General features: G+C 44.0%; 1 protein-coding gene across 2 annotated transcripts in view; it reads left to right on the top strand.

Annotated features, from left to right (window-relative positions):
• The window catches only part of LOC6730646, a 42,050-nt gene that overhangs the window by 4,625 nt on the left and 23,029 nt on the right, over nt 1-14,396 (top strand). For both annotated transcript variants that reach the window (XM_016179188.2, XM_039291153.2), the window contains exon 2: nt 1,062-1,847. In XM_016179188.2, the coding sequence (XP_016023083.1) occupies nt 1,451-1,847 (397 nt within the window). In that variant the 5' untranslated portion in view covers nt 1,062-1,450. The remainder of the gene's footprint in view (nt 1-1,061; nt 1,848-14,396) is intronic.

The following is a 14,396-nucleotide window of genomic DNA, read 5'->3' as shown; positions in this document are numbered from 1 at the left end:
GTGTGCTGCTCAGCTTTGTTTTGTTTTCTTTTTGTTCTATTTTTTTGTTTTCGTTAGCAACTGATAAGGATTAAGGGCATTGACAAAGGAATGCAGAGCAGCAAGGACACGGGCAGGTCAGGGCGTTGCAAGCTGCAAACTCAATGGTCAGCGGCCCACCCTGCGTATACGTAACAAAACGAGCCACGAATGCAATTAAATTAGACTAACAGCAAATGGCCAAGAGAGCCCGTGGGGGCGAAAGATAGAAATGGCCACGTAAACTGATGTGCAAAAGGAAACTGCAAGGATACCAGTGGGCAGAGGTCCTTTCTGGGTGCGAAGCGGAGTAAACTGGAGTGCCGGCGAAAGTGGCAGCTAAAATGGCAAACTGAAAGCTGGAAACTTTGCCACTCGCCAAGCGAAACCATGGAAAGCAAAAGTGTTGATGCACCGAGCAACAGGCGACTTGGGAAAATACCCATTAAAGTGCAGGGACTATTAGGCCACGAAGCGGGGGTATTAAATTTAACAGGCCATCTAGAAAGTTAGCGAATTAGGTGCAGAGCAACAAATGGATTAGGTCCATTTAAATATAAAGAATCTATATGTTTTTCCTAAAATACTCAAACAATTGAAGGCTGCCAATCACTTTTAACTTTATTTGCCTTGAAAACCATTTTAGTTTTAAAGCACCATGTGTGTTTGTAAAGACCCAAGCCTGAAGTTTTTAAGCCTAAGTCGAAACAATAACGAAAGCTGGCAATTAAAACAGAGAGAAGCTGCTTAAATCAACAAAAACTAACATTTCTTTTGCCACTAACTACTTGCAACTTGCAACTTGCAAATGAAAACATTTTGCCGGGGGCCATTTCAATCCACACAAGGGGCAGATATCTTTATTACGGCAGTGCTGCCCATTAAACGGCAGAGCATTTTACACTCTAACTCTATTTCGCAACCCCCCTTTAAATCCGAGCATTTTCCCCAAGATCCCCATCACCCCGCACCTACCGTTTTCGGCCAAGTTGCTGCGGGGTTTGAACAACAGAAAGTGATTGCTTCATTGCTGATTTTTGCAGTGCAGTGAAGCAAACCGGAGGTGGGTGTAGCCAAAGTGAACCGAGATAAAACCGAAAGCAGCAGCTGAGCCATAAAAACACCACCAGCAATGTTGCTCTTGTCCGCTTAGCGCAAATATTTCATTGACGGCCAGCCAGCAAAAGTAAAAGTAAAAGTTTAAGCCAGCATAAAACAAAATATAATAGCGGCAGCAGCGAATGGCGCACTATGCTGCTCCAGTCGACAACGACGGCGGCAGCAGCAGCAGCAACATCATCAGCAGCAACAGCAGCAACAGCAGCAGCAGCAACAGCAGCAACATCAGCACTTAAATGCAGCAAGAAGAAAAATCAGCTGAAAACTGGCAAATAAAACTCAACGACAGGCAAAAACTATTAAATCTCGCTGGATGCCTGCGGCAATAGTTATTGTTAAACAACACAAGGAGCAGCACCAACAGCACCAACAGCACCAACAGCACCGACAGGACCAACAGGACCAAAAGGACCCACGGGCGGCGAAACAAATTTGCAATATAAATTTATGCGGATTTTTGCGTCGCAGCGGCGCCGACGACGTCGACGTCATCGAACCGCGTAGCCCAGGCCATGCTGCTGACGTCGGCGTCGCAGCAGCAGCAGCAGCAACAACAGTGGCAGCAACAGCAGCAGCAACATCAGTGGCAGCAACAGCAGCAGCAACAACAAGGGCAGCGGCGACGACGCGAGCAGTTATTATAATAATGGCGTTAGTTGTTAGCATAATGCAGCAGCAACAACAATCGCTACTCTGGCCATTCTGTAACGGTAAGTGCTTCAGTTCTCTCACCAGATCTGCCACTTTTTTGGACTTTGACCCTAGCTGCATTTCCTTTGGCCAAAATTGGTAAAAATGGCCCAAAAACTTACGAATTTATTCAGAATTAAGGTTGTAGTAAGGTAAACATTATTGATTTCTTCTTTATTGGACTTAATTATAACCGTAGTTAAGCGATTTTATTGATAAAAACGGCCATCGATATAGCTAGCTAAAGTTCAGGGGTCATCTCTGTGGCATTTTGTGTGCCTTCCTATCTGTTTGCTCTGCTACTTGAACTTTTTGCCCTCGGTTTTGCAGCCAGGGGAGCGGGAAAGCGGCGGAAAAGCGGGAAAATGCTGTGCTACATAGTTTTAGCTGCTGCCATAATATTTCAGAGCAATGCAAATTATGTTTACGTGCGTGGAAAATAGCTGAAATGGCCGCCGTCCATTTAGCAACGGGCCACGCCCCCGAGCGGCGAACGCCCTGTGCAAAGTGTGCGCTAAAAGTATGCTTTTAATAGTTCAAATTGCATTTAATGCATAATACAGAAAATTGCTCACAACACCGAGGGGCAGCCGCATGTGCCACATCTGCATCTGCAGCAGCCATAATGGCAATAACACGAGCCATTCGTTCGTTCGTTTGTTTCGCTTTCATGCTGAGCAATTTGTTAATAATTAATGTGATGGGTTTTCCCGCTTTCGGCGCCATATGAGTCGAGTTTTTCCGCGATCTGCGGTTGAGTTGCATTACACCGGACATTTTCTATTTGCAGTCGCGGACGTGAGAGTTATTTGCTGTTTTGCGGTGGCAATAATAATAATAATAATAAATACTATTATTTATTACAAACAACTAATGAATTGTTTTGCTGAATTGGTCTAAGTGTTCAATAAATATTTAACAACTTTCGATTACAAATCGTTTGTTTGGCGCAAGGCCATGTTAAATGAGGGAAATGCAAATATTTGAAGATAAAAACAGTCATCAATGCGGCATGATTTAAATTCGGTTTATACTTTGAATATAAAACTCATTTAGTTTAACGTAAAATCCGTTATTAATTTGTGCAGTCAAATGTTAAATTTAAGAAAGGCAAACATTTGCCCGTTGCCAGCGTAATTTACCTCAGTAATATGTTTGTCTTGGGCCAATAATAAATTTATAATTAATTTCAGCTCGAAAGCAATAAAATTTGTACAGGATAATTGAGTACGTTTTCAGCAGCCGCCAGTTAGTATGCGTTATAATTAATTTTGCCATTAATATTGCCTTTGAATTTCCATAGCCCCCATTTTCCGGTGTTTCGAATACTCGACACTTTTCCCACTTCTCCCACTTTTCCCACCCGCTGTTTATCTCGTTGTGAGTGATGGAAACTGATTTTCCTCGGCTGCTGGCAATTTTCACTGCATTTGCTTGGACGTGTCAAACGAAATTGAATTCCGGACACATTTCTAGCCGGCTTTAGGAGTCCACTCTGTGATTCCATGTTCCGTGCCGAGGCTGGTCAATATTTAATATTTACACGGTGCGTTTTCCGGGCTTGCCGGGAAAAGCCTGCTGCTGTCTGCCGCTTTTCCGCTCTGCCGTTCTTCCGCTCGGATTGTCCGCCCATATTGGCATAATTATCTTCCGCACCATCGTGCTGGGAAAACTGCTTAAATGCGTGCGAGTTTGCTGAGCTTTCCCAGCCACCAGCGCACAGTTTTCCGACTGCAGTTGTCTGCGTTCTGCGGCTGCTGATTTATGGCCTGGCTCATTGTCTAGTTTCGGGCCCAAAGCAGCCCCCTCCCGTGCCCCCCGTTCTTGCCACGCCAATTGTCTGCGGTTCTACCGCAATAATCTTGTTTTATTAGTCTCCAGCGTAATTTTTCTACAGTTCTACGTTCTTTTTCAGCTTTGGTTTTGGTTTTGGTCGGGCGTTTTCTTTGTTTTTTTTTCGCTTTTCCCTCGCTTTTCCAATATTTTTCCTTTTTGCTTCTATTTCCTCTTGCGGCTTGCACTCGGGGGGATTTCGCATTGGCTTTGCCGTCGGTCGGACTTGTTTTATTTCCTATTCCGGTTTTATTTGCCCTCCGCCTTATCTCATAAATAATTCATTAATATTTTCAATTGATTTATCCCCCAGTCCCGAATTTGTCAATGGCCAACGAGCTTCCTTTCAATCCCAATCCCAATGCCAATCCCCAATCCCCAATCCCCGAGCTTTATGTCTGGGAAATCCTGTCGAGAAAGTGGAACATTAGACGACTTGTTTGCCTATCACCGCCGCTTAAAGTTGGCCAAGTTTTGCAGGGAAAACTTTTCAAAATGTTTCGGCTAAGAGTTTTCATATTCGGCCGCCACTTGGCGGTTGATCTTGAGCAGCCAAGTTTTCCCACACAAGTGCTCATTTTGAGCTGACTTACTGGCCTTACTGGCCGGCCATAAATACCTTTGTTTAATGGCCTAAAAGGTCCAGTGGCAAATGACCAAGCTGCGTTAACAAATCTTCACAAATTGTTGCTTGCAAAGCGCCGGCCAAATTTTCAACTAATTAATGAAATTTATGTCGGTCAACTTTTCAGCGTTAGCAGCAAGAAAGGCGCCAAAATGAGGCCATCGTGGCAGCTAATTAAATGCAATTAGAACGGCCTTGAGGGGGCGGCCTTTAGATACAGATAGTTGGATAGTTGGATAGCTGGAGCAGCGAAAGCCCCTGAAAGTTGGCCCATTGGAAGTTTGTTTGCTGCTGATGCCAGCGGAATGTGCACAATTTATAAATCAATATAAAACGCCTTTGCAGTTGTGCGAGTCTCTGCAATTTTCCCAAGCTCTTAGGCTTGATTAGGGCATTAATTCGCATTGATTCCACTGGGGCACCCATTCAATTACTCTGAAATAGTTATGGCCTAAACACAACGCATAGCTTGGAATACCTCGTAATATGAGTCTTCAAATTCCTTATTAATAGTTTCATCATTTCAGTTGCCAGTTAAAGTTGGCTTTGATTGAAGGCCCCTGCCAATTAAAGTCGCCACCTGTGGAAACTTTGGCGACCTTGTTAGCAATTTGCCACTAGTTCAAGGTTCTTGCAACGCTGCCTTTTTTGGGCCGCACTCACTTCCTCTTCGAGTGCTCGTACGCTCTTGATTTGGAAGGTGTGCTGCGAATTCATCTCAGAAATTCACCTAATTAACACGTTCTAAAAACATGTGTTGCCTGCTGCCTGTGTGTCCTTGCTGTTGCCGAGTTGGGGCCATGAAATTAATTTCGAGCCATGTGCAGAATTTTCAGCAGCCAAAAGTTGCCTGCTCGTATGAGTGAATGTCAAAAACTTTGCCATCGACAAGAACTTAATTATGTAAAGCATGGCATAAAAATAAAACAAAAACACACCGCACTCAGGTACTAAAATATTTTTTGGCCACTAGGAGAGTGAGGGGGCGCAGGACTGGCAGGACTGGCAGGACTAGCAGGACTAGACCCCTTGAAAAGTTGCCATGAATTTTTGAAACGAGCGCACACAGACATGCGGAAAATGGAAAAATATAAGCGGGAAATACAATATTGGGTAAAGTGCATCCTGCGAGGCGGCGAGCTGCACATCCTGCCGCACATCGCGACACATCCTGGCCGCATCCTGGCGGCAAACCAGGACCCGCAGCTAAACGGCGACCATTACCGCGACGTCGAGTAGGAAATAACTCGTGGCGGGACACGAGGTTCCGAGTTTTCGAGGCAGCGAGGCTCGCAGGATCGCAGGATTCGAGGGGCAAAATTAGGTCAATTGCGTGTACGACGCGTTGTGAATTCAGCATCCTGCCTGCCACTGTATGTGTGTAGGTCCTGCGACCAGGATTGCTTTGTGTTGTTCATTTTCGCTTTAGTTTTTTGCCGCATCTTCCTCTGCGGCCTGTCAACGTAATGCGGTGTTCGTATATGCGTGAATTCATGCCCACAGCAGCGGTCAAGTTAATAGAGCCATTAAGCCAAAAGCGCTGATGCGGAAGCTTCATAAAATACAAATAACTGTATATTTGAGGGGTGACAGGTATTTATGGTTTACTCTATTCTTTAAGTTTATTTTCTGCGACTTCTCAAGTAGCACTACTTATTCAACCGCCATTGTGCGCGCATATAAGTTCGCTATATGAGCCGCTTTTAGCGACAAAGGAAACGGAAGATAAATTTAAGCGAAACTTGCTCGCATCGCCCCGAAAGTTGTTGGCCAAACTTGCGCATATAATTTAAGCGAAGAGCGAAAAATATCCAAGTTGGCCAACTTACTTAGGGCCCATAACACACTCAAACAGAAAAAGTAAACTTTTGGCCTGCTTAAAACTACGAGAAGAATTAAATTTGGCCAGCGGAAGAGTACAGCGGCAGCGAAATGAGGCAGGACTCGTGTTTGGTTTGGAGTCAGACACAACTGGCTGGGAGATGGAAGCTGGGAAATGGGAAACTGGGAAATGGAAAATGCCGAAGCAAAGCGGCGGCGTCTTTGCCGGGCAAAAAACTCCGCTAATAATGTGAAACTTTATTAATTTGCTCCGCACTGCAGCTGCTGGCAGGAAGATGGAGAGAGGGCGCGGAGCTGAATTTACAGCTTGCTAATTTGGTTAATTTGGTTTTCTAGTAATTTTCCCCATTGGAGCGGCTGTGCACTTTTCACTTTCCCTTTTCCGCAGCCCAGGCCCCAATTTTGCGGCTATTTGCATTTTCCCGCTCCTACAGTTGCCTATCTGCCTTGCATATTTTCGCAGTCTGCGATGCATTTCATTAATTAAATTGCAATTTCTAGCTGCGTTTTTTTGCCCCCTCCGTTTTGCTCATGTTAATTTTATACTCAGTCTCCTAGTACTTTTTACAACTGGGATTTTCCGCTTTTTTCACTGGGATTTTCACACACACTCCACTTTTATATTCTTCATATACTTTATGAATTTTTCGTAGCTTTTTGTGGCACTGCCCTCGCTGTTATTTTTTGCCGGGTTATTATTTTAAAATAGGTTTTATTGCATGCTCCTTTTGATGAGCCGAAGTCATTGCTTTGACGGGAAAATGCATTCAGCGAGGGTCCGGGAAAAGTTTAAGCTCCTTACCCTCTGCATGTATGGCCACACATAGTCCAGCCAATTAAATTTCACGATCTGTTCGTGGTGCTGCAAAAACATTTCCCATCAGCAGTCAGCGATATCAAAGTCAATGCCTCGTGGCAACGGTGCGTATGCGTGTTGGCCTCTGAGAATCTAACTTTTGCCATTGGCATTCGGTTGTTTAAATCGAGCCACCACAGTCAACTGTGGCGCTTGAAGGTCAAACATACATGACTGCCAATTAGTAAACGATTTGTTTGACTTGCGGTGCACGAATATACGAGTATCGAAAGCTTTTAACCAAAGGAAGAAAAACCTTTCAGGCCCGAAATGCCACATTTCCGCCATCGATTTGGCTCTCACTGGCTCGATTTTCCCCCCCGACTGCCTCTTTATATTTTCCTGCCGGTGAAGAAAACGGAACTGATGTGCGAACTTAATGTGGACTTAAGCAGCCTTGTAACCGTAACATAAATATGCCGCAGAACCAACAACGGGCTCACTGCACTGGGAGAAAAGCAGCCTATACTCTTTCAACCAAATGGCTAAACTGCCTTTGGTAGTGAAAATCGGAAGTATTGTACGTTTTTGCGAGTGCAGTTAGGCACACACGTGTGTGTTGGCAGAGAACATGCCACAAAAGTCATTCAACCGCAAAAGTTTTTGGCGTCAGGCGGAATTAGTGGTGCAAGTATAAAAATTCACACATCAGCTGCAGTGCAGCAGCACAGAAAATCGAATGAAAAGCCATTGCGATGTTGCAACGTGCAGATATCTAGCACGGAGATTAAATTTAAACTTGCATGCAGTTATGCAAGTCGGTAATCTGGCCAAAAAGAATTCGTTCAAAACTTTGTGCTCGCTGGTAAGCCGAGGCTTAAAATCCATGCGAAATGTTAACTTAATTGAAGCACTTTTCAAGCGTTTGTAGATAAATCTAGTTTCAAGCCAAAAATAATAGCATGTGCTAACTTTTTGAATTACTTATTCATATCAAGTGCCGAAATATTTATTTGCCAACAAAGGCTTACATACAAGTCAAAAATTAATTAGATCTCTCGACTTCGCATCGAAAACATAACTATTTCGCTTGGAGTTGGGTGAAAGCACAACAATAATTTGCATTTGCTGCCATGCGGCATGCCACAATCCCTCCGCAGATTCAGGTGCGAGTGCCGCAGCAGCAACTGAGGCACAAACAGCAGCAGCATCAGACGCAGCAGCGGCAGCAGCAGATGCCGCATTAATTGTGCCCGGCCATAAGCAGACAGCACATCATTTGTGTCAGCATTTCGTGTGGGCTGGAAAAGCAGGGTGGAAAATGTGGGTGGGTGGTTAAGGGGGCGGCCCACAGCCGGCGGGCGAGGCAACAACAGCTAAACAGGCCAAATACAAATGGTAAACATACGGATACAAGCCAACAAGACACACACTCACACACACACAGCACACACAACCATTTTGCATTGCGGCAATAAAATAAATTGCAGACAAAAATAAAAAAGCGAGCCCCAGGAAAATAAGGAATGAAAACATATGTTAGCCGGCACACACATGAAAAAGAGAAAACTATTTGCCGGAAAATGCTGAAATGGGAAATACGCTTTGCAGCAAAGGTTTCCGAAATTATGCTTGTGCGAGGGTTTCGCTTGGGGTTTGATTTGATATTTATCAGCGCATTCGGTATTATATTATATTATATTATGTTTAGAGGGACAGGAAATCGAGGAGTCGCATTAAAATGATAAGAATGGAAGTGAAGGGAACGAATTGCCGGCAGATGATGAAGTCATCTACAGCATTAGCATTTCGATGATTGATTGGGCAACGCACGAAAGTCCCCAAAAATGTGGGCATCCCCGAGGAAATTATTCTATTACTGGAAAGCAGATTAAATTATTTATAAGTATGTTTTATATAAGCTTTAAATGCAACAAATACTTAGAGCCTCCAGTGAAGTAAAGGGTAGCAGATCATATTTCAATTATCCTTAATTTATTAACTTCCTAACTCCCAGATTGAAATCTCATGATCCCATTTTCATGTGTGGCAAGCTTGTTAGGCTGATTAAGAATCAACATCTTGGCTGAGTCAGCGATGTCCTTTCCCATACATTAGTGTGTCTCCTGGCTCATGCAATGCAAATACACTCATACATGTGCGCTTGTACACTCCTAGTTCAAACAAGAACAGCTTCAGCTTTTCCGCTTTTCCTCGCTTTTCCTAGTCAGCCTGCCGTTTTCCGCTCTTACATTTATTTTTAGCTGCCGCGCTGTGCTTAAAATAAATAAAAATACTTGTAATGCGTGTACCAGCTGAAAATCGTTATAGTGCCCTGCTGTTCGCCATCTCCCACACACTTTTACACGGAGAGAAAAGTATCTGCACTTTCTTAAATTATTAAAATATCACTTGAGTCTCAAACTCACATATTAATTAATCTAGCAGGACTAAAATTATGCTGTATGTTGCTCGCACTATATTTTAAGCTTTATAGTTGTGTATTTTGTACTAGATTTTCTTTGCCTGATTTTCCCCGCTTTTCCTGGCGGCTGACTCTTCCGTTTTTCATCGCCTTGCTGCCGTCGCTTTTCGTGCATTTTAAGGCACAAGTGGAATTGCTTTTGGCCGACTGCGTGTATGTGTGTGTGTGTGTCTTGCGGTTGGCCAAAAAAGAATTTTGCTAGCGTTGGCTTTGCTTAACCCAAAAGTGCAATGTTTGCAAGGATGCCCATCGCTAACAAACAACAGATCCCCAAGCTCCCAACACCACCCACCACCCACCTCCCTTTTCATGTGTGTCAGTCAAACAGACATTGTAGCCCGTCTTGTTGGCTGCATTTCATTTTTGTGGCGCAAGGACATAGAAATGCCTGCGGCTGTCTATGCCACACACACACACACAACATAAATTCGCCTAAGGATTGACCAACAGGAAGAAAAAAAAAGAGGGGGGGTTCAAAACTGATGTAAAATGCAGGCGAGGTACGAGTAAACAATGGGCGAAATAGAGACGCAGTCGCAGACGCAAATAGACTAAAAGGTCAGGATCCGGATAATTTTGGGCACAAGATGGAAAATCCATGGCATACACTTTGGGGCAGACTGTCTGGGTTCGTCGGGCCGATTGTTTGCAAATGAACTTTAAGCCACTTGCCCTCCGACCACGCCCCAACGCCCTTTGCTCTATTCATTTCAATTTTCTTGGCTTCCGTTTCCATGGGACTCTTTGTCCTTTTATTAACACATTTTCCCTGGAATTGGCGCAGCGGGTTTTTTTTATGGCCCCAGCCAAAGGGTTCTGCAGCTCGGGAAAACGCGGGAGGCACAACATTAGATCTGATTAGATTGCACTGCATGCCGGCTGTCCAATTTGCCGAGAAAATTGTGCGCTTTCACTTCGGGAAAAGCTTCAACATAGCGGTAAAAGGTGTTCGAATGAAAGTTCATTAAAAGTACAATTAGAAATCGCACTTGCTTCCAGAAATCGCAAATCCAAACGAATCCATAATTCATTTCAGTGAGCTTGAGGTATTTTGCAGCGATGCAAGTTTAAAGAATGCAATTTTAAAGAATGCATTTTCTTCAGTTTGATTTGTATTGCAGTGAGTGTGGGCCTCACAATTAAAGCTATACTTTTCAGGAATTCGATGGAAGTAAATATGTGGTAAATTATAAAAAAATGGAAATATTTCTGTAATAAAGAGCATATATACAAATTTTTAAATTTCTCATGCCTAATATTCAAGCAAAGAATCCCAAAAAAAGAAAGGCTTTCTTGAACTTTTCTCCTCGCTGAGAGGCATTTTCCAGCAATTTGATTTACGTCCCGGAAACATTTAGTACGTGCACTTTAAGTTTCGCCTTGTTTTCCTTTCCTCGAAACCCTGACCTTTCCCGCATTTTCTCCGGCATTTGTTTTCCTTTGCGAGAATTTCTCGTGGCTGACCATCCGTTTGCATTTGTATCTAAATAGTTGGGCCGAAGTTTTAATTTGTTTGATACGAAATTGTTTGCCTGCCGTCGCCTTTGGTGCGAAGCAAAAAGCCAAGCTGCTTTCTGCGATAGTTTAATGATTCATGATTGGAAAGTTAAGTTTGTGCAGCTCATGATTTGTGACGGGAGTTAGAAATAATTTATTACGCGAAAGGATAAGAAAAGTCGGCAAAAGTTGGACAAGAGCGGCGAAAGTGAATAAAATTTGGCCGGAGATAATTAAGAAGTGGGGAAACTAGTAGATCGATAAGTTATGGCCAACATAAATCCACGAAATATATATTTATATTGTTTTTCCATTTTTAGCAGACTCAGCGGAGAAAAACTTCGCAATTCATCTCGGCTTGAATATAAATTTCAGACGGCGAAGGCAAGTTTAAAGGAATATTGAAAGAAAAATAATATATAAATATCCAGGGACTTGGCCGACTTGTTTCGCAACTTGGCCAGGAGGTCCTTCGCCAGGACTCTGGCTCCTTGGCTTCCAGGTTGTTTCCTTGGCCTCTGATTACCTGGCAAATGCCAGGCCACATCAATCAATCGAGGCGGCAAAGTTTTATGCAACTTTCTGGTCCGTTGCGGTGTCTAACCAAGCCAATTAATTTGTGGTTTACATGCCATTCCGCTCGTCAATAAATAAAGCGCCCCACCGCCCGCATTTCCCCACCATGACCCATCGCACACCCCGGGGCCTTTCAATAGCGACGCAGTGGGGAGTCCATGAATAATGGAAGCCCGCATTGCAAATTTCCCCAAAGAAACTTAAATGGTCGGGCAGTTTATGTAATCATCGGCACTGTAATCCACATACATACATAGCTCCTATTTGTGTGGACGGCAACGTTGGCATTCTGCTGACTGGTTGCAACAACCAGAAGAGTGGCACAAAAGTTTTGATTGAGGCATTTTTTCGGTTTAATTAACTGTTTTGTCTTTGTTCGCGTACGCGTGTTTGAGGCGATTGAATTAAGGGAAGCGAATCAAACATATTTGAATGGATTGCGCCATTTCCATGGCAATTCAGCTGGATACACTCGAAAATGGCAAAACTGCAGCTAAAAAAAAATTAATATTTTTTTAAATCAACGTAGATATCACTTCTTTCGTGGAGTTTCTAAAACTTATTTTTTTCAGTGCCCCCTGGATATTCGAACGAGTGAGTTTTGTGCTGATTATGAGTTTTCAACTAAGAGGCTCATTAGGGGCTGCGTGCGGAATTTTCTCTGTTTTTTGTTTGTGCTAATCTGCCAGTGCATTTAGCTCTCGGCAGTGGCCATCATCAGCTTTCCCAGCTTTCCCGGCTTTCTCTCCCAGCCGTTTAATGCAGTCCGGAGAGCACTCAAGCCGTGGCGGAAAATGCTCGAGGGGCGGCCGAGAGGAGAGCCTCTCACGGAAAAGTTGCAGTTGACACCATCTTATGAAATTAGTTTCTTTTTTCTCCGTTTTTGAGTTGACATCGTTTTGGCCACTGCTGCCACTTGAGGGTCGCCATTCCTCATCCTTCGCCTCCTGCGCATCCTTCGCTCATTTCTCCGTGTCCACGCTGTGTAATGTGAATATTCGTGCGGACATCCCTGGCTGCTCCAACAAAAGGCCATGTCGCAGCACAAATCCTGGCCAAGGCAGCTCCTTCCATCACCCCTCCCCTCCCCTCTTCACTACCACCCCAGCTAAGCGTTTTTGTTTAACTTTACACTTGACCCCCGAAATGGCCGGCACTTGAGTTGCCTTGGATTTATGCTTGGCTATTTTTTGGCCGTCTGCAAGTGAATTTGGTCGGACTTGCAGGTGGCTTAAAGATCCATAAGAAACTTTCACAACATGCTTGTACTAGCTGGACATGCATTTTGTGTGTGATTTTTGGCCAGAATAATAAATTCAAACCACAAACTAATATCAGGCTGACCTGATTTTTAAAAATTTATGGGATTAAACATTAAGACTACAAGATTTTAGTTTGATCAGTTGAGAACACCTTTTATGTCGATACTTTTTACGGCCAAGTGCTTCAGTTTTAGTACCCGGATAAATTGACTTCCGAAGACGTCTTCGAAAAACCGGCAACGTTGTAATTTTAGTGACAGTAAAATATTAGAAGTGTACGGCTGCTGGGAAAAGAAAGCAAAACACAGATACGATACTCGTACTGGGATCATGAATCTCTTTTTATTGCAAATTAAGGATTAGCCAGTGGCAGAGTGTCATCTCGTCGGAATTTACGTTTTATGTTTATGAGGTCAGCTAAGTGGCAGCCGGCTTATAGCCAATAGATATTGAAAACCGAGAACGGGTTTGACCTTTCTGGGCTGCCATAATTCTTGGCTCACTCTTTGTTTAGACGGGCGTGGTCGGGTCGAAAAGCACACTCACTAGTGTGCAAACAAATCTGTTTAATTAAGGCGAAAGTCCGCTCTGGCCAAGAGCAGACCCACTGCCTCCATCGCCTCCACTCCATCGCCACTTGCCACTCACCATTGTTTTATCTCGCCCATTGGCTCTTGGCTCTTTGGCTCCGTGTGAGCGATGAGGTGTTGGTTAGCCTTTGGGCCAGGCAAATTGCTTGGTCAGTTCTTTGAGGCCGGCAAACACACTCGCACACCCCGAAGAGTTCATTTCAGTCAAGGATGTGCAGGACGAGGGGATCGAGGGGGGAGTTGGAAGATGGGAGATGGCTAGGTGCCAGGCCGATAATTTGTTGCCAGCCAGTCGCAACCTCTCGTAACTTAGCTGCTGCCAAAAAAACAGAAGCTCAATTTATAAATGAAATCGTTCCGTTGCCTCTTTCACCACACGCAAAAAAAAGGGTAAGGTTCAAAAGTCAGCTTAAAGCTGGGATTATCTAAATTATAGAAGATAATAAAAGTAATCTACCCTTAAGCATGCCAGCTAATCCTTAAAACACGAATTAAAAACAAATTGAAGGTTTGTGATGACAATTATTCTGAGTGCACATCCTATACACGCTTGGGATGCGATGTCCTTGTTTTATCCCCCGGTTGCCGCCTCTTTTGAGCGGGATTTGAATTTCTTTTCGTGTTACTTATCGCCTTGATAGATACACTTGGGTCCATTTGATTGCTTTGATGTATGGCTGAGGGAAATGGCAACTGGGAGGGAAAGTCCTGCAGAATAGTGGGTGAAGGGTCGTCCAGGCGTCTTTGATTTGTTGCGGGCTCAATGCACTTGAATTTGTTTGCCTTTGATGTTGGCACATTAGTTTCGGGTTGATTTGAAAGCACCACAACATGCTCGTTTCATTTCATTTTTGAAATGAACTCTTTTGCGCGGTGGAGTTGCCCTGCTGCTGCAGAGCAACAGTTCCGCAGACCACAGGAAATGCATCGGCTAATCTATTTAAGCCATCGTGCCACGTGACGCTGCCCCTCACCCTCCCCCCTCCAGTGCAACCCTCCTCGTGTAAGTTTCTGGCCAACAAAATTGCGGCAGGTTGTCCGTTCCCCCAGCGACATCTGCTGC

This window comes from Drosophila simulans, chromosome 2L, assembly GCF_016746395.2.
Source record: "Drosophila simulans strain w501 chromosome 2L, Prin_Dsim_3.1, whole genome shotgun sequence".
In the NCBI taxonomy this organism is placed as follows: Eukaryota; Metazoa; Arthropoda; class Insecta; order Diptera; family Drosophilidae; genus Drosophila; species Drosophila simulans.
Note: the sequence above shows the minus strand (reverse complement) of the source record. Positions and strands in the feature narration are given on the sequence as shown.